General features: G+C 40.3%; 1 protein-coding gene across 1 annotated transcript in view; it reads left to right on the forward strand.

Annotated features, from left to right (window-relative positions):
- LOC139754433 (unconventional myosin-XIX-like) overlaps positions 1-20,473 on the forward strand; it is a 402,035-nt gene extending 381,562 nt beyond the window's left edge. Inside the window, exons 16-17 of the mRNA XM_071671709.1 lie at positions 16,927-17,061; positions 19,812-20,473. Of these exons, the coding sequence (XP_071527810.1) occupies positions 16,927-17,061; positions 19,812-19,938 (262 nt within the window). The 3' untranslated portion in view covers positions 19,939-20,473. The remainder of the gene's footprint in view (positions 1-16,926; positions 17,062-19,811) is intronic.
- The last annotated feature ends 663 nt before the right edge of the window (positions 20,474-21,136 follow it).

Consider the following 21,136-nt stretch of genomic DNA (forward strand, 5'->3'; position numbering starts at 1 on the left):
AGAAATCTTCAACTTTTTTTTTAAGCATTTTTTCCATGCACAAAATGTACAGCACCTATGAGAGGACCCATCAAAATTTATGCCTCTGTACTTCAAGATGATGCTAGGACTGAATGTTTTCAAGTGGATCCTGTCTTTAGGTTTGAATCTTTCGATGCATGTCTGTGCTATCATACAAATTTTTTCACTAGTAAATTTTTTTTTATCTAGGGCCAGTAGGGTTCAACATTTTGGCCTTAGTTTAAATTGCTTGACAGTAATTACTTCTTTCCTCTAATAAAGATCCTTATCACCTTAACTTCTACAGACGTAGTGTAACATCATCGCACAACTGCTACAACTGTAATTGTATATGTTGCTTCTTCTGCCATCAGTTGAATTTGAAGGCATGCTTTTTTCGTATGCAGAAGATACTTTATCTCACTAGCAGCTATAAGTAGCATGGGGAAAATTTTACTTCAGCTTGCCATGTAACTGTGTGTGCTTGGCTCAGAAAATTACTTATAGTGATTGTATGTTGGGCACTAATGATAGTGATATTGATTCAATGGATGTTGAACATGATTTTGATTATCAAAGGAAAGTTCTCTTTCTGGGGGAATGGGGAGAAAGAATACTTCCCACACATTCCCTGCATGTCATAGAAGGCGACTGAAGGGGACAGGAGCAGGGGGCTGGAAACCCTTCCCTCTGTGTATTTTAACTTTCTAAAAGGGGAAACAGAAGAAGGAGTCATGCGAGCAGTGCTCATCCTCCTCAAAGGCTCAGATTGGGGTGTCTAAATGTGTGTGGATGTAACAAAGATGAGAAAAAAGAGAGATAAGTAATGCATTTGAGGAAAGGAACCTGGATGTTTTGGCTCTAAGTGAAACAAAGTTCAAGGGTAAAGGGGAAGAGTGGTTTGGAATCTCTTAGGAGTAAAGTCACGGGTTGGTGAGAGGACAAGAGCAAAGGAAGAAGTAGCACTACTCCTGAAGCAGGAGTTGTGGGAGTAAATGATAGAGTGTAAGAAAGTAAACTCTAGATTGATATGAGTAAAACTGAAAGTGGATAGAGAGAGTTAGGTGATTATTGGTGCCTGTGCACCTGGTCATGAGAGATCATGAGAGGCAAGTGTTTTGGGAGCAGCTGAGTGAGTGTTTTAGCAGCTTTGATGCACGAGATCGGGTTATAGTGATGGGTGATTTGAATGCAAAGGTGAGTAATGTGGCAGTTGAGAGTATAATTGGTGTACATGGGGTGTTCAGCATTGTAAATGGAAATAGTGAAGAGCTTGTAGATTTGTGTGCTGAAAAAGGACTGGTGATTGGGAATACCTGGTTTGAAAAGAGAGATGTACATAAGTATAGGTATGTAAGTAGAAGAGATGGTCAGAGAGTCTTATTGGATTACTTATTAATTGATAGGTGTGTGAAAGAGAGACCTTTGGATGTTAATGTGCTGAGAGGGGCAACTGGAGGGATATCTGATATTTCTTGTGGAGGTGAAGGTGAAGATTTGTAGAGGTTTTCAGAAAAGAAGAGAGTGATGAAAGTAAGTGAGCTTGGAAAGGAGAATAGTGTGAGGAAGTACCAGTAGAGATTGAGTGCAGAATGGAAAAAGGTGAGAGAAAATAACGTAGGGGGAGTGGGGGAGGAATGGGATGTAGTTAGGGAAGCAGTGATGGCTTGCACAAAAGATGCATGTGGCATGAGAAAGGTGTGAGATGGGCAGATTAGAAAGGGTAGTGAGTGGTGGGATGAAGAATTAAGATTGTTAGTAAAAGAGGAGAGAGAGGCATTTGGACAATTTATTCAGGGAAGTAGTGGGAATGACTGGGAGATGTATAAAAGAAAGCGGCAGGAGGTCAAGAGGAAGGTACAAGAGGTGAAAAAGAGGGCAAATGAGAGTTGGGGTGAGGGAGTATCAATAAATTTTAGGGAGGATAAAAAGATGTTTTAGAATGAGGTAAATATAATACCTAAGACAAGAGAACAAATGGGAGCATCAGTGAAGGGGGCTAATGGGGAGGTAATAACAAGTAGTGGCGAAGTGAGAAGGAGATGGAGTAAGTAATTTGAAGGTTTGTTGAATGTGTTTGATGATAGAGTGGCAGATATAGGGTGTTTTGGTTAAGATAGTGTGCGAAGTGAGAGGGTCAGGGAGAATGGTTTGGTAAACAGAGAACAGGTAGTGAAAGCTTTGGGAAGATGAAAGCTAGCAAGGCGGTGGGTTTGGATGGTATTGCAGTAGAATTTATTAAAAAAGGGGATGACTGTGTTGTTGACTAGTTGGTAAGGATATTCAGTGTATTTATGGTTCATGGTGAAGTGCCTGAGGGTTGGCGGAATGCATGCACAGTGCAATTGTGCATAGGCAAAGAGGATAAGAGTGAGTGCTCAAATTACAGAGGTATGAATTTGTTGAGTATTCCTGGGAAATTATATGGGAGGGTATTGATTGAGAGGGTAAAGGCATGTACAGAGCATCAGATTGGGAAAGAGTAGTGTGGTTTCAGAAGTGTTAGAGGATGTGTGGATCAGGTGTTTGCTTTAAAGAGAGAAATACCTAGAAAACAGATGGGTTTGTATGTAGCATTTGTAGATCTGGAGAAAGCATATGATAGAGTTGATAAAGATGCTCTGCGGAAGGTATGAAGAGTATGGTGTGGAAGGTAAGTTGCTAGGAGCAGTGAAGAGTTTTTATCAGTGATGTAAGGCATGTGTAGGAAGAGAGGAAAGTGATTGGTTCCTAGTAAATGTTGGTTTGCTGCAGGGGTGCTTGATGTTTCCATGGTTGTTTAATTTGCTTGTGGATGGGATAGTTAGGGAGGTGAATGCTAGAGTTTTGGAGAGAGGGGGTAAGTATGCAGTCTGTTGTGGATGAGAGGGCTTGGGAAGTGAGTCAGCTGTTGTTTGCTGATGATACAGCTTTGGGGGCTGAATCGGATGAGAAACTGCAGAAGTGGGGACTGAGTTTGGTAAATTGTATGAAAGAAGAAAGCTGAGAGTAAATGTGAATTGAGCAAGGTTATAAGGTTCAGTAGGGTTGTGGGACAAGTCAGTTGGGAGGTAAGTTTGAATGGAGAAAAACTGTAGGAAGTGAAGTGTTTTAGATATCTGGGAGTGGATTTAGCAGCGGAGGAACCATGGAAGCAGAAGTTAGTCACAGGGTGGGGGAGGGGTGAAGGTTCTGGGAATGTTGAAGAATGTGTAGAAGGTGAGAAAGTTTTCTCAGAGAGCAACAATGGGTATTTTTGAAGGAATAGTTGTTCCATCAATGTTATATGGTTGCAAGGAGTGGGCTATAGATAGGGTTATGCGGATGAGGGTGGATGCATTGGAAAAGAAATTTTTGAGGACAATATTTGTTGTGAGGAGGTTTGCTTGAGTAAGTAATGAAAGGGTAAGAGAGATGTGTGGTAATAAAAACAGTGTGGTTGAGAGAGCAGAAGAGGGTGTATTGAAATGGTTTGGTCACATGGAGAGAAAGAGTGAGGAAATATTGACAAAAGAGGATATATGTGTCAGAGGTGGAGGGAACGAGAAGTGGGAGACCATATTGGAGGTGGAAGGATGGAGTGAAAAAGATTTTGAGCGATAGGGGCCTGAACATACAGGAGAGTGAAAGGTGTGCATGGAATAGAGTGAATTGGAACGATGTGCTGTCAATGGATTGAATCAAGCATGTGAAGCATCTAGGGTAAACCATGGAAAGCTTTGTGGGGCCTGGATTTGGAAAGGAAGCTGTGGTTGCGGTGCATTATGCATGACAGCTTGAGACTGAGTGTGAACGAATGTGGCCTTGTTGTCTTTTCCTATCACTACCTCGTGTGCACGTGGGGGGAGGGGGGTGCCATTACATGTGTGGTGGGGTGGCAACGGGAATGGATGAAGGCAGCAAGTGTGGATATATGTATATGTCTGTGTATGTATATGTATGTATATGTTGAAATGTACAGGAATGTATATGTGCATTTGTGGGCATTTGTGTATACACATGTGTCTGTTAGTGGGTTGGGCCATTCTTTTGTCTGTTTACTTGCACTACCTCGCTAACACGGGAGACAGTGACTAAGTTATTATTTATTTATTTTCCTTTGTCGCTGTCTCCCGCGTTAGTGAGGTAGTGCAAGGAAACAGACAAAAGAATGGCCCAACCCTCCCACATACACATGTATATACACCCACACACGCAAATATACATACCTATACATCTCAGTTTATACATATACATATATTTTTTTTTTTTTTTTTTTTCATACTATTCGCTATTTCCCGCGATAGCGAGGTAGCGTTAAGAACAGAGGACTGGGCCTTTGAGGGAATATCCTCACCTGGACCTCTTCTCTGTTCCTTCTTTTGGAAAAAAAAAAAAAAAAAAATATATATATATATATATATATATATATATATATATATATATATATATATATATATATATATATATATATACACACACACAGACATATACATATATACACATATACATAATTCATATTGTCTGCCTTTATTCATTCCCATCACCACCCCACCACACATGAAATAACAATGCCCTCCTGCTGTGTGTGCGCAAGGTAGCACTAGGAAAAGACAACAAAGGCCACATTTGTTCACACTCAGGCTCGAGCTGTCATGTATAATGCACTGAAACCACAGCTCCCTTTCCACATCCAGGCCCCACAGAACTTTCCATGGTTTACCCCAGACGCTTCACATGCCCTGGTTCAATCCATTGACAGCATGTCGACCCCAGTATACCACATCGTTCCAATTCACTTTATTCCTTGCACGCCTTTCACCCTCCTGCATGTTCAGGCCCCGATCACTCAAACTCTTTTTCACTCCATCCTTCCACCTCCAATTTGGTCTCCCACTTCTCCTCATTCCCTCCACCTCTGACACTTATATCCTATTGGTCAATCTTTCCTCACTCATTCTCTCCATGTGACTAAACCATTTCAAAACACCCTCTTATGCTCTCTCAACCACACTCTTTTTATTGCCACACACCTCTCTTACCCTTTCATCACTTACTCATTCAAACCACCTCACACCACATATTGTCCTCAAACATCTCATTTCCAGCACATGTACCCTTCTCCGCACAACTCTATCCATAACCCACACCTTGCAACCATATAACATTGTTGGAACCACTATTCCTTCAAACATACCCATTTTTGCTTTCCGAGATAATGTTCTCGACTTCCACACATTCTTCAATGCTCCTAAAACAACTTTCGCCCCCTCCCCCACCCTATGATTCACTTCTGCTTCCATGGTTCCAGCCACTTCCTAATCCACTCCCAGATATCCAAAACACTTCACTTCCTCCAGTTTTTCTCCATTCAGACTTACCTCCCAGTTGACTTGTCCCTGAACCCTACTGTACCTAATAACCTTGCTCTTATTCATATATACTCTCAGCTTTCTTCTTTCACACACTTTACCAAACTCAGTCACTAGCTTCTGCAGTTTCTCACACAAATCAGCCACCAGCACTGTATCATCAGCGAACAACAACTGACTCACTTCCCAAGCTCTCTCATCCAGAACAGACGGCATACTTGCCCCTCTTTCCAAAACTCTTGCATTCACCTCCCTAACAACCCCATCCATAAACAAATTAAACAACCATGGAGACATCACACACTGCCGCAAACCAACATTCATAGAGAACCAATCACTTTCCTCTCTTCCTACACGTACACATGCCTTACATCCTCGATAAAAACTTTACACTGCTTCTAACAACTTGCCCCCAACACCATATATTCTTGATACTTTCCACAGAGCATCTCTATCAACTCTATCATATGCCTTCTCCAGATCCATAAATGCTACATACAAAGCCATTTGCTTTTCTAAGTATTTCTCACATACATTCTTCAAAGCAAACACCTGATCCACACATCCTCTACCACTTCTGAAACCACACTGCTTTTCCCCAGTCTGATGCTCTATAAATGCCTTCACCCTCTCAATCAATACCCTCCCATATAATTTACCAGGAATACTCAACAAACTTATACCTCTGTAATTTGAGCACTCACTCTTATCCCCTTTGCCTTTGTACAATAGCACTATGCAAGCATTCCTCCAATCCTCAAGCACCTTTCCATGAGTCATACATACATTAAATTACCTTACTAACCAGTCAACAACACAGTCACCCCCTTTTTTGATAAATTCCACTGCAATACCATCCAAACCCGCTGCCTTGCCAGCTTTCATCTTTCGCAAAACTTTTACTACCTCTTCTCTGTTTCCAAATCATTTTCCCTAACCCTCTCACTTTGCACACCACCTCGACCAAAACACCCTATATCTCCCACTCTATCATCAAACACATTAAACAAACCTTCAAAACACTCACTCCATCTCCTTCTCACATCACCACTACTTGTTCTCATCTCCCATTATCCCCCTTCACTGAAGTTCCCATTTGTTCCGTTTTCTTATGCACTTTATTTACCTCCTTCCAAAACATCTTTTTATTCTCCCTAAAATTTAATTATACTCTCTCACCCCAACTCTTATTTGCCCTCTTTTTCACCTCTTGCACCTTTCTCTTGACCTCCTGCATATTTCTTTTATACATCTCCCACTCATTTGCATTATTTCCCTGCAAAAATCGTCCAAATGCCTCTCTCTTCTCTTTCACTAATAACCGTACTTCTTCATCCCACTGCTCACTACCCTTTCTAATCTGCCCACCTCCCACACTTCTCATGCCACAAGCATCTTTTGCCCAAGCCATCAACGACTCCCTAAATACACACCATTCCTCCCCCACTCCCCTTACCTCCTTTGTTCTCACCTTTTTCCATTCTGTACTCAGTCTCTCCTGGTACTTCCTCACATAAGTCTCCTTCCCAAGCTCACTTACTCTCACCACTCTCTTCACCCCAACATTCTCTCTTCTTTTCTGAAAACTTCTACAAATTTTGATCTTTGCCTCCACAAGATAATGATCAGACATCCCTCCAGTTGCACCTCTCAGCACATTAACATCCAAAAGTCTCTCTTTTGCGCACCTATCAATTAACACGTAATCCAATAACGCTCTCTGGCCATCTCTCCTACTTACATATGTATACTTATGTATATCTCTCTTTTTAAACCAGGTATTTCCAATCACCAGTCCTTTTTCAGCACATAAATCTACAAGCTCTTCACCATTTCCATTTACAACTCTGAACACCCTATGTACACCAATTATTCCCTCAACTGCCACATTACTCACCTTTGCATTCAAATCACCCATCACTATAACCTGGTCTCGTGCATCAAAACTACTAACACACTCACTCAGCTGCTCCCAAAACACTTGCCTCTCATGATCTTTCTTCTCATGCCCAGGTGCATATGCACCAATAATCACCCATCTCTCTCCATCCACTTTCAGTTTTACCCATATCAATCTAGAGTTTACTTTCTTACACTCTATCACATACTCCCACTACTCCTGTTTCAGGAGTAGTGCTACTCCTTGCCTTGCTCTTGTCCTCTCACTAACCCCTGACTCTACTTCCAAGACATTCCCAAACCACTCTTCCCCTTTACCCTTGATCTTCGTTTCACTCAGAGTCAAAATATCCAGGTTCCTTTCCTCAAACATACTACCTATCTCTTCTTTTTTCTCATCTTGGTTAAATCCACACACATATAGACACCCCAATCTGAGCCTTCGAGGAGGATGAGCACTTCCCGCATGACTCCTTCTTCAATTTCCTCTTTCAGAAAGTTAAAATATAAGGAGGGGAGGGTTCCCAGACCCCCGCTCCCGTCCCCTTTAGTCACCTTCTACGACACGTGAGGAATGCGTGGGAAGTATTTTTTCTCCCCTATTCCAGGGATATAATATAAAAAATAAAGAATGAAATGTTCTAGATCACATGATGCAGATATATATCTAGATGGCTCAGGTCATTGTACTGCAGTGAATAACAGAACTTTTTACAAAACTTTGAATGATGTATGTAAGTGAATATACATAAAATGATATGAATAAGTGATATTCCTTAAAATTATATAAATGGGCCATGTTTAAAATCCAGTGTAGCCTATATAATCATTATTTATTATTCGGTGGAAATCATATCACAAAACGTCTCTAAAAGTGTGAAATGTGTTTACTCTTATAAAATTGAAACAAATGTATGTGTGAGTTATGTGAACTATGCATGTTGGTTTTCAGGTGCTGTGGTAACACAGCTTGGCAAGTAAGCAACATTGAAGCGGTTAGTACATCATCAGAGAATGCGTGAAGTTTATATGACAGTATGGCACCAAATAAGGATTTTTTTTTTTTTTTCTCAAGGCTCCAGTCATGGACAAAAGTCCACATGGAGGCTGGGCCTTAATTGAAATATAGAGAGGATTATGAAAGACAAAAAGAAGAGAGAAGGGAGAGTATTATCGAATTTTGGATGAGTTGAAAAACCATTCTCTTAAAATGTGCCATAGTTATTAAAAAGCATGAGAAAGCAGAGAATTCCAAAGCTTCAAGGTGTAGGGAAAGAAACATTTATTGAAACAGCAGCTTTGAGGTGTAGGGAAAGCAACATTTATTGAAACAGCAGCTGTGAGGTGTAGGGAAAGAAACATTTGTTGAAACAGCAGCTTTGAGGTGTAGGGAAAGAAACATTTATTAGAATGGCCCACCCTTGAGTTGCCAGTTGCCACACAGTAATCATGTGATGCAACAGCTTGCTAAGTATTGTATAGTTTATGTAGTGGTGAGGGCACACAAGCAGCCTGCTCTCAGTAGCAAAACCCAAAGTAGTACCTATAGAAGAGGAAGTGAACCAATATTATGGGGTAAGGTAAGTGGGTCAGGTTTTGATGTTAGCCTGGGAGAGTTCATAAGTCAGACCTCTTTCACCTCAACTTTGTCGAGTAAGAATGCAGAACTAGAACCACCCCAGATATGAGGGCAGCAATCTAATCAGTCCTTTGTGAAAATGGAGCAACTCTTCAGAAGAAGAGAAATTTTGATATCTAAACAGGACTCCCAGTTTCTTAGAGTCACACTTAGCTGTTTCCTAAATGTGGGGTTCCCTGGAAAGAGTGGATGTTACAGTAATACCCATTATATTCATTGAGTCAAGAGATGGAATTACAGAACTGTCAGAGGAGAGAGGAATGTTATGAGGCATTTTTTTGATTGGGAGATGGTAGTAGGTAGTGGTTATTAGGCAGCCAACAACCAGGGAGGTATATTACCAGTACTACCCACCAGGATATCAGGAGGGTTACTCATAGCTGCATAGTGAGCCTGCACTTTATTGGTTGTCATGTTGCACTACTCTGACCCAGGTAGCATATGGTTGATTGCTCAAAAGGAGTGTACTAGTGGAAGTTCGGCAGAGGAGGAGGGAAGAATATATATGTAAGCAGAATGTTAGGAGGCTGATAGAGGAAATCAAAGAAAATATTTTGAAGATTTTTGGAATAAAAATGAATGGAAACTTTTGGGAAAATAAGCAATTGTGCTGGAATGAGGTGAAAAAGGAAATAGTAGATGTAAGAGTGGAAATGAAATTATGAGAAGTGGAAGTAAATGTTTATAGTTGTGTTACTGGAGTGATAGTTTTCATACATGGTGCTTTGACAAGAAAATAGTGAAATTGCAAAAAAAAAATGTAGCTTAGACATTGAAGCTTATTGATACAGTGGTTAAATTGATGAGAACTACTATTGACGTTTGTGTAAATAAATTATACATTTCCCCTTTTCCATAGCCAGAGGTTGAACCATTATGTGACATTCATTTTCTCATTTCATTTCAAGCTAGAAGATTCAGTTTTCTAAATTATTTCTTACTTTTTTCATATGTATATATATGTATATGTGTGTGTGTGTGTATATGTGCGTGTGTATATGTATGTATATATATATGTATATATATATGTATTATCCCTGGGGATAGGGGTGAAAGAATACTTCCCACGCATTCCTCACATGTCGTAGAAGGCGACTAGAGGGGACAGGAGCGGGGGGCCAGAAATCCTCCCCTCGTATTTTTTAACTTTCTAAAATGGGAAACAGAAGAAGGAGTCACGCGGGGAGTGCTCATCCTCCTCGAAGGCTCAGACTGGGGTGTCTAAATGTGTGTGGATGTAACCAAGATGTGAAAAAAGGAGAGATAGGTAGTATGTTTGAGGAAAGGAACCTGGATGTTTTGGTTCTGAGTGAAACGAAGCTCAAGGGTAAAGGGGAAGAGTGGTTTGGGAATGTCTTGGGAGTAAAGTCAGGGGTTAGTGAGAGGACAAGAGCAAGGGAAGGAGTAGCAGTACTCCTGAAACAGGAGTTGTGGGAGTATGTGATAGAATGTAAGAAAGTAAATTCTCGATTAATATGGGTAAAACTGAAAGTGGATGGAGAGAGATGGGTGATTATTGGTGCATATGCACCTGGGCATGAGAAGAAAGATCATGAGAGGCAAGTGTTTTGGGAGCAGCTGAATGAGTGTGTTAGTGGTTTTGATGCACGAGACCGGGTTATAGTGATGGGTGATTTGAATGCAAAGGTGAGTAATGTGGCAGTTGAGGGAATAATTGGTATACATGGGGTGTTCAGTGTTGTAAATGGAAATGGTGAAGAGCTTGTAGATTTATGTGCTGAAAAAGGACTGGTGATTGGGAATACCTGGTTTAAAAAGCGAGATATACATAAGTATACATATGTAAGTAGGAGAGATGGCCAGAGAGCGTTATTGGATTACGTGTTAATTGACAGGCGCGCAAAAGAGAGACTTTTAGATGTTAATGTGCTGAGAGGTGCAACTGGAGAGATGTCTGATCATTATCTTGTTGAGGCTAAGGTGAAGATTTGTATGGGTTTTCAGAAAAGAAGAGTGAATGTTGGGGTGAAGAGGATGGTGAAAGTAAGTGAGCTTGGGAAGGAGACTTGTGTGAGGAAGTACCAGGAGAGACTGAGTACAGAATGGAAAAAGGTGAGAACAATGGAAGTAAGGGGAGTGGGGGAGGAATGGGATGTATTTAGGGAATCAGTGATGGATTGCGCAAAAGATGCTTGTGGCATGAGAAGAGTGGGAGGTGGGTTGATTAGAAAGGGTAGTGAGTGGTGGGATGAAGAAGTAAGATTATTAGTGAAAGAGAAGAGAGAGGCATTTGGACGATGTTTGCGGGGAAAAAATGCAATTGAGTGGGAGATGTATAAAAGAAAGAGACAGGAGGTCAAGAGAAAGGTGCAAGAGGTGAAAAAGAGGGCAAATGAGAGTTGGGGTGAGAGAGTATCATTAAATTTTAGGGAGAATAAAAAGATGTTCTGGAAGGAGGTAAATAAAGTGCATAAGACAAGGGAGCAAATGGGAACTTCAGTGAAGGGCGCAGATGGGAGGTGATAACAAGTAGTGGTGATGTGAGAAGGAGATGGAGTGAGTATTCTGAAGGTTTGTTTAATGTGTTTGATGATAGAGTGGCATATATAGGGTGTTTTGGTCGAGGTGGTGTGCAAATTGAGAGGGTTAGGGAAAATGATTTGGTAAACAGAGAAGAGGTAGTAAAAGCTTTGCGGAAGATGAAAGCCGGCAAGGCAGCAGGTTTGGATGGTATTGCAGTGGAATTTATTAAAAAAGGGGGTGACTGTATTATTGACTGGTTGGTAAGGTTATTTAATGTATGTATGACTCATGGTGAGGTGTCTGAGGATTGGCGGAATGCGTGCATAGTGCCATTGTACAAAGGCAAAGGGGATAAGAGTGAGTGCTCAAATTACAGAGGTATAAGTTTGTTGAGTATTCCTGGTAAATTATATGGGAGGGTATTGATTGAGAGGGTGAAGGCATGTACAGAGCATCAGATTGGGGAAGAGCAGTGTGGTTTCAGAAGTGGTAGAGGATGTGTGGATCAGGTGTTTGCTTTGAAGAATGTATGTGAGAAATACTTAGAAAGCAAATGGATTTGTATGTAGCATTTATGGATCTGGAGAAGGCATATGATAGAGTTGATAGAGATGCTCTGTGGAAGGTATTAAGAATATATGGTGTGGGAGGCAAGTTGTTAGAAGCAGTGAAAAGTTTTTATCGAGGATGTAAGGCATGTGTACGTGTAGGAAGAGAGGAAAGTGATTGGTTCTCAGTGAATGTAGGTTTGCTTCAGGGGTGTGTGATGTCTCCATGGTTGTTTAATTTGTTTATGGGTGGGGCTGTTAGGGAGGTGAATGCAAGAGTTTTGGAAAGAGGGGCAAGTATGAAGTCTGTTGTGGATGAGAGAGCTTGGGAAGTGAGTCAGTTGTTGTTCACTGATGATACAGCGCTGGTGGCTAATTCATGTGAGAAACTGCAGAAGCTGGTGACTGAGTTTGGTAAAGTGTGTGAAAGAAGAAAGTTAAGAGTAAATGTGAATAAGAGCAAGGTAATTAGGTACAGTAGGGTTGAGGGTCAAGTCAATTGGGAGGTAAGTTTGAATGGAGAAAAACTGGAGGAAGTAAAGTGTTTTAGATATCTGGGAGTGGATCTGGCAGCGGATGGAACCATGGAAGCGGAAGTGGATCGTAGGGCGGGGGAGGGGGCGAAAATCCTGGGAGCCTTGAAGAATGTGTGGAAGTCGAGAACATTATCTCGGAAAGCAAAAATGGGTATGTTTGAAGGAATAGTGGTTCCAACAATGTTGTATGGTTGCGAGGCGTGGGCTATGGATAGAGTTGTGTGTAGGAGGATGGATGTGCTGGAAATGAGATGTTTGAGGACAATGTGTGGTGTGAGGTGGTTTGATCGAGTAAGTAACGTAAGGGTAAGAGAGATGTGTGGAAATAAAAAGAGCGTGGTTGGGAGAGCAGAAGAGGGTGTTTTGAAATGGTTTGGGCACATGGAGAGAATGAGTGAGGAAAGATTGACCAAGAGGATATATGTGTCGGAGGTGGAGGGAACGAGGAGAAGTGGGAGACCAAATTGGTGGTGGAAAGATGGAGTGAAAAAGATTTTGTGTGATATGGGCCTGAACAAGCAGGAGGGTGAAAGGAGGGCAAGGAATAGAGTGAATTGGATCGATGTGGTATACCGGGGTTGACGTGCTGTCAGTGGATTGAATCAGGGCATGTGAAGCGTCTGGGGTAAACCATGGAAAGCTGTGTAGGTATGTATATTTGCGTGTGTGGACGTATGTATATACGTGTGTATGGGGGTGGGTTGGGCCATTTCTTTCGTCAGTTTCCTTGCGCTACCTCGCAAACGCGGGAGACAGCGGCAAAAAAAAAAAAAAAGAAGGAAGGGGAGGAGCTGAATCAAAAGAAGGAAGTTAAAGGGAGGTGGAAAGATTATTTTGAAGAACTTATGAGTGTGGGATAAGGTGAGGCAGCAGTTGTTATATGCATGGGTATAGTTGCATATATGGGTGTGGAGGATTGAAATAAAAAGATACAAGTGGAGGGGCCTGTAGCAAAAAGGCAAGTAAAAAATGGCAAAAATGAGGTAGAAGGTAGGAAAGGCACCTGGAGTGGATGGGATTACTGCTGAAATGTTGAAGTATGGAGGAGAAAGTGTGATAGAGTGGATGCATCTGATAAGGAATGTAGCTTGAAAGTAGAAAGTTGTTCCTGAGGATTTGATGAAAGCTATTTTTGTTCCTTTATGCAAAGGAAAAAGTACCAAGGATCTGTATAGCAGTAATAGGGAATAAGTCTGTTATGCATACCAGAAAAAGTGTATGCAAGAGTGTTGATTGACAGAGTGATGGAACTGACGGAATGCAAAACAAGTGAGGAGTAAGGGGATTTTAGGAAAGGTAGGTGATGTGTGAATCAGAATTTTGTGGTGAGAATGACAATGGAAAAGTATCTAACAAAAGATAAGAAGTTGTATGCAGCTTTTGTGGATCTGGAGAAAGCATTTGTCAGTGTTAGGCAGAATGCTTTATGGAATGTGTTAAGGATGTATGGGGTACGGGGACAACTGTTGGATGGTGTGAAAGTCCTCTTACAGAGGAGCAAATGCCTGTGTAAGGGTGGATGGAGAGTTGAGCAAAGGTTTCAGCATATATGCAGATGTGAGGCAGTGCTGTGTGATCTCACCATGGCTTTTCAACATACATATGGATGGAGTGACAAGAGATATGAAATCAAGAATTGGGAAGAGGGTGCAGAAGAGTGTAGTTGTGAAGTACATTGGCAAGTGACAAGCCTGTTTGTGGATGATAAGTACTGTATTGTTTGTTGAGAGTGAAGAGTGGTTGCAGAAGATTGTAAGTGTGTTTTGTGATGTGTGTAAGTGCAGATGATTAAAAGTGGACTAAACTGTGTTATAGATATGGATAGAGAGAGTGGTTGGTCTCTCTCCCATTATGAGCAAAATCATTTCAAAGTCTACTAAATTTATATCATTATCATTACTGCCCCAGAGACAGTCACAAATTTGCTGGGTTGAGCATGCAGAATTTTACAGTTGTTGCAGAAAGCAGGTAGCATACATGAAATGTCAAGATTTTTCCCAATGCAAATTATAGCTACATGTAACATAGGCATTTCTGCATACCAAAACAGCATGCCTCCAAATTTGAATGAGGGTGGGAAGAGGCAACCAAAAAAAATATGGTTGCTGTTGCCATGCTGAGCACATATTACCACAGTGGTAGAGGGTAAGGGGTTATTTCCTTCTCCTTTCCTTATGGGAAGAAACATTTCTTGATTCTAGGCTGTGATAGGTCTGAGGATGATGCCAGTAACAGCTGAATGAATGGAGGTGGTTCAGAATGTAATAGTGCATCACCTTGGTTCTGGGATGTCATGGGACTTCGAAGGTTACTTTACAGTTGATTAACTGTTCCAACCTTATGCATTTTATGCAGTCAGAGCGGTGTACTCTCATGGATTAACCTAATTTTGGGGTATGATTTGTGTTTTAATACTCCTGAAACAAATTCTTTTAGAGATGCTCAGTGGGCTGTGTATTTAGTGGAGAAATTGTTTTTGTTGCTTCAGAACATACATTTTTTGTTGACCTCCAAGTATAAAGCAGTTTATGAAATAGAATGAGTATCAGAGAAAAAACTACTTGATTGAGGTTGTTTTCTTTTTCATTTGCTCTTCTACTTGATCCTGAGAGTCAACACATCTCATCTGTTATTTCAAGAAACCATTACTGGAGACTACCTGAATGTTGACACCAAATCATCTAGAACCCTCAGCTGGGTATCTATCTATCTGTCTGAATCTTTGATGCCTATTCCCTCCTGGAATTTCCTCAAGGGGGTGGCTATGGCAATAGAGTCTCCATAATTCTTGAACTCCAGTGCTGCTTCTTAGCCTTTTAGTGCCTCACCCTTAACAGGCCTCTGGCAGAGGACAACTCAAGCACAATGTTTGCAGAGGCTCCTTCCTATTGTTCCTACTTCTACCTAACGCATCACACTCCTCAGTAAAGCTTCATAATAGCAGATGAAACAGCACCAATGGAAGTAAAAGATGGTCTTGGTGGCCTGAGTTCACTTGTGCTAAAGCAGCAGGTACTCACACATGTAAGCTGCTTGTTGCCTGTAAAAGTTTTTGTCCATTGATTTTCTTGGGATCCAGATATATGCTGTAATATAGGGTTAACAGATGTGCATGGATAACAACTGGATTGGTTTGAATTTCAAAACACATCCTGCCAAAAGCCAAGGCACGTTGTAGATCTGTTGGTCTTTAGTTTTTGACAACTAGTCAGTTCTCCCTCATGCAGAGTTTTTAGTGAGACAATATTTATCAAGTTTATTTACCCCCAGATTGTAGATCCTTAATCCAGCTCATGGACTAAGGTATTTTCCATGCAATGAAATGCCACTAAACAAACAAATTCTTGATGTGTGCGTCTCTTGATTCCAACAGTGACTCTTTGATTGATGGATTCAAAAAGAATTTTATCATAAAATATGCTGTTGGGCTGCATCTGGGGCACAGGACTCCATTACTAAAGATATTTTCAACATATTAGCTTGTTTCTAGTGACAGCAACTGGTTCATTTGCTACTTCTTCCATTACGTGAAGATGAAGTTCCACATATTTCTGCTGCTTTTCCAACCACTGCAAAGTGAACTATGATACCCCAGTGGTTAGATGGGAAGCTCTGTAGTCCTGGAGCTTTCTCTAAACCCAAAAGGCCAAACTGTCTTGGAGTGATGACAAGTGGGGTAGCTGGTTGCATATAAACTCTATCAAATCTCATTCTCAGCTTGAAATGACCTGACATCTATCTGTTGATTTTACACTTGGTGTCCCTTGTCCATCTACATTCTGGTCGTTGACCACGTACTTCCCAAGGATCAAAAACATTTGAAGGGAGCATATCTTTGGTAACCTCTTTGTCTCATAGATTCAAATCTCTGCGAATATTATAGTTATATTTGAAGAACTGGATTCTGTTTTCTTCATTAGATCTTCATTTTTCCTGTACATTTCTTAGAATGCTCTCCTGTACTTTCTAGGAGGATGTTCAACAAGTCCAAGTAGCAGAGGAATTGTTTTTGTTCTTCAGAACATACATTTTTGTTGACTTTCAAATATAAAGCTGTTTATAAGATAGAACAAGCATTAGAGGCAGAAAACTGCTGGATAGAGTTTTTCCCTTTTCCTTTGCTTTTATTCTACTTTTGTCATGAGAGTCAACTCATCAAATCCTTTATTTCAATAAACCATTAATGGAGACTATGTTAATGTGGACACCAAAGCCCTCTGGAACTCCTGGCTGGCTTTAGTCTAACATTTATCATGCTTGTTCATAGTGAGACTGAACTTTTGACTCTTTTGTAAACCATTCTTTAAAAGATTTACTAACATTGAATGATTCTGGTAAGATATATACTCCTCTGAACCTTAAATATGGTTTTTAGAAGTAGAGAATTGTAGTAATTGATTCTTTATGTCAGCTGATGTATTTAGGCAAATCTTTTATTCATGTACAATGTGTGTGCATTATGCTTATAGATAAAATCTTTCCTTTACCAGAATTTCATATGAAGATTTCATCACTCGATATGGAAGGTCAAGAAAAGAAGGAGATATAATTGCCCCAAGTATTGCAGTTGCCAAGTCAGTCTTAGGAACAACAGCTGAAGGGGACATTGATCCTCTTAAATGCAGGTAAATAAACTTGCAAGGAAGGAGTGCAAATGACTGGGAGATGTATAAAAGAAAGTGACAGGAGGTCAAGAGAAAAGTGCAAGGGTTGAAAAAGAGGGCAAATGAGAGTTGCAGTGATAAAGTATCATTAAACTTTAGGGAGAATAAAAAAATGTTTTGAAGGAGGTAAATAACATGCATAAGACAGGGGAACAAATGGGAACATGGGGGCAAGTGGGGAAGTTATAACAAGTAGTGATGAAATGAGAAGGGGTATTTTGAAGGTTTGTTGAATATGTTTGATGATAGTGGCAGATAAAGGGTGTTTTGGTCAGGGTTGTGTGTGTAGTGTGAGGGGTCAGGGAGAATGGTTTGGCTAAGAGAGAAGAGGTGAAAGTGTTCCAGAAGGTGAAATCTGGCAATGTATGTATATATTGATATGTATATGTGTGTATGGTCGTTTATATAGGTGTGGATGGTATTGCAGTGAAATTTATTAAAAAAGAGAGTGACTGTGTTATTGATTGGTTGGTAAGGATATTCTGTGTATGTATGGACCATGGTGAAGTGCCTGAGGATTGGCTAAATGTGTGGATAGTGCCGTTGTATAAAGGCATAGGGGATAAAGGTGAGTGTTCAATCTACATAAGCATAAGTCTGTTGAGTATTCCTGGGAAATTAATTGGAGGGTATTGATTGTGAAGGTGAAGGCATGTACAGAGCATCTGAAACAGATCGATTTGTATGTAACATTTATGGATCTGGAGAAAGCATATGATAGGGTTGATAGAGAAGCTTTGTGGAAGGTGTGGGAGATAAGTTGCTAGAAACAGTGAAAAGTTTTTACCAAGATGTAAGGCATGTGTGCGAGTAGGAAGAGGGAAGAAGGATTGCTTCCCAGTGAATGTCAGTCTGCGGCAGGGGTGTGTGATGTCCCCATACTTGTTTAATTTGTTTATGGATGGGATGGTTAGGGAGGTAAATGCAAGAGTTTTGGAGAGAGGGGCGAGTATGCAGTCTGTTGGGGATGAGAGGGACTGGGAAGTGAGTCAGCTCTGGTGGCTGATTCGAGTAAGAAACTGCAGAAGTTGGTGACTGAGTTTGTAAAAATGTCTGAAAGGAGAAAGTTGTGAATAAGAGCAAGGTCATTTGGTTCAGTAGGGTGGGGGGACAAGTTAAATGGGATCTAAGTTTGAATGAAGAAAAATTGGAAGAAGTGAAGTGTTTTAGATATCTGGGAGTGGACTTAGCAGCGGATGGAACGATGGAAACAAAAGTGAGTCACAGGGCCGGGGAGGGGGCAAAGGTTTTGGGAGCGATGAAGAATGTGTGGAAGGAGAGAACATTATCTCGGAGAGCAAATATGAGTATGTTTAAAGGAATAGTAGTTCCAATGATGTTGTATGGTCGCGAGGCATGGGCTATAGATGGGGTTGTATGGAGGAGGGTGTGTGTTGGAAATGAAATGTTTAAGGACAATATGTGGTGTGAGGTGGTTTGACCAAGTAAGTAATGAAAAAGTAAGAGAGATGTGTGGAAATAAAAAGAGTGTGGTTGAGAGAGCAGAAGAGGATTTGTTGAAATGGTTTGGACATATGGAGAGAATGAGAGAGGAAAGATTGACAAAGAGGATATATGTGCCAGAGGTGGAGGGAACAAGGAGAAGCGAGAGACCAAATTTGAGGTGGAAGGATGGAGTGAAAAAGATATTGAGTGATCCAGGCCTGAGCATGCAGGAGGGTGAAAGGCATGCCAGGAATAGAGTGAATTGGAACGATGTGGTATACCTAGGGTCGATGTGCTGTCAGTGAACTGAACTAGGGCATGTGAAGTATCTGGGGTAAACCATGGAAAGATCTGTGGGACCTGGATGTGGATAGAGAGCTATGGTTTCTTTGCATTACACATGACAGTTAGAGACTGAGTGTGAATGAATGTGGCCTTTTTTTTTTTCAGTTTTCCTTGTGCTCCCTCGCTGATGTGGGGGTAATGATGTGGCAAGTAATTATGAATATGTATATGTCTGTGTATGTATGTATATATTGATATGTATATGTGTGTATGGTCGTTTATATATATATGTTTGTGTGTATAGGAGTGGATGGGCCAATCTTCGTCTGTTTCCTGGCACTACCTCACTGATGTGGAAAGCATCGATTAATTATAATGATAATAATAATAATGTGAAGTATTCTAAATTTTGGTCTAAAAGACGTGCAAATAGAATCTACTTGGGATTCCATTTTCAGTTAAAATGTTTTGGAGTATGTTGAGAGAAAGAGAGAGCAGTTTAAAGCAGGAATAATTTATTTCATTTATGCACATGATTATTTTCCCTTTTCTTGAATGACAATATGCATTTAGTCATTGCTTTGTTATGATAAAGTCAACAAAGTTCATAGGTTTTTTTAGGAGGATTATAGCCATCCTGGATGGGTATCATACTGTGCCGTCATACTTAATTTTGATTTACTCCCCCCTTTTGATTTGTACGAGATCCTTGAACATTGTTTATTAACCATTGTTCTTGAATATTGTGAAATTTAACCTTCTTAATGTGAAAATATATGGCATTTTTTTTCTGATGCTGCTTAAGTTAGCTTCCAAGACCAAAAAATTAATGTTATGGTGTTCAGTTGTTAAACAGATCTGTGTATTGATAGAAAAATTGTTTCTTTGACACAGTCAAAAAATTGTTTCTTTGACACAGTCATCAACATCATTTCCAATTGCTATCATATATGTAATTGAAAGTGTTTTGCTTCTTGCAGATTTGGTTATACACGAGTGTTTCTCTCTGAGAATTCCTTGCACAAGTTAGAGGAAGTTCGAGAAGAGAAGAGAAACCAAGCTGCAACTTGCTTACAGAAATGTGAGAATGGTTGCCACTGTAGTTAAGATGAATTTATTTCTGGTCATAGCTTTGAAATATAGTATCCCTAATTTTGATTTTTAATCATAAAAGTTGTATTGGTCTCTATCGTCAGGTATTTGGCTCCTACAAGGGTAATCTTAGGGACTTGCAGTAATTTAATTTTGGGGGAAATATTTTTCAGAGTAAACAGTTATGCAATTTAGAGATAGAGTCTCTGGTAATTAGCTAATTATGGCTTTCGTTTAGTTTTGGAATATAGGGACTTATTTCCAGTGAAGGCACCAAATACTTTTAGCAGCTAAGGATATAGCATAGCTATCGCTGAAAATCTACACATAGAACTGATAAATCAATACTAAAAGACTTTTTCTTGTTAAGAGGATGAGCATTTCTGCTTAGATCTAAATAATATGGAAGGATATTGTCACGAATATAGTTGTAAGTAATTGGTTGAATGCACTATCTGTTGGCTATTAATGAGTCATGCTTATGAAAAGAGACAACAAAGTAAACATTCATTAAACACTCTAATGTCTCAGATCCTACAACCTTAGGGCTGAACAGTTGCTGGATTTCAGAATTTTCTAGGTTTTGGGTATTAGAGATGCATTCTTACATTATTTTGGCCCAAAGACACAGTAAAAACAAACTTAGGAATGCAGAAAACGTTTTTGTAAACATATGTTTGATATGAATTAGGTAATATTCTATTGAATTATGAATGATAATACAAAAATTATACTCCCTTCTCCCCACACTTATTGCTACAGCTTCCCGTCATATAGTTATCTTCACCACACCCATTACTGATGCTCCCTACCACATTCTATCCTTCCTCCTCAATGCATACTGTATATCACTGTTATTCCTTGCCATAGTGTTGTTTCCTACCCCACTCTTATCACTTGCCCCTCTCACTACACACATCACTACTGCTCCCATCCACACCCATGCCTCTCTTACTATATTTATTGCTACTGCACTGTCACCACCCTCCTCACACAAATACAACTGACACCAGCTGCAACAGGAAGCTCCAGCTAATAAGAAGAGGATCTGGTGGAAAAGCTCCCAAATGTCACATGTTTTACAAGTATACAGGAAGGAGGAATAGTGCCCTATTGGTGATTTTAAAACAAAATATTCTGTGCTGGGAGACACTACAGCCTATGCCATATACACCATCCACCACCCAGATTGCTTTATATCATCCATGAAATA

Source organism: Panulirus ornatus, chromosome 17, assembly GCF_036320965.1.
Source record: "Panulirus ornatus isolate Po-2019 chromosome 17, ASM3632096v1, whole genome shotgun sequence".
NCBI lineage: Eukaryota > Metazoa > Arthropoda > Malacostraca > Decapoda > Palinuridae > Panulirus > Panulirus ornatus.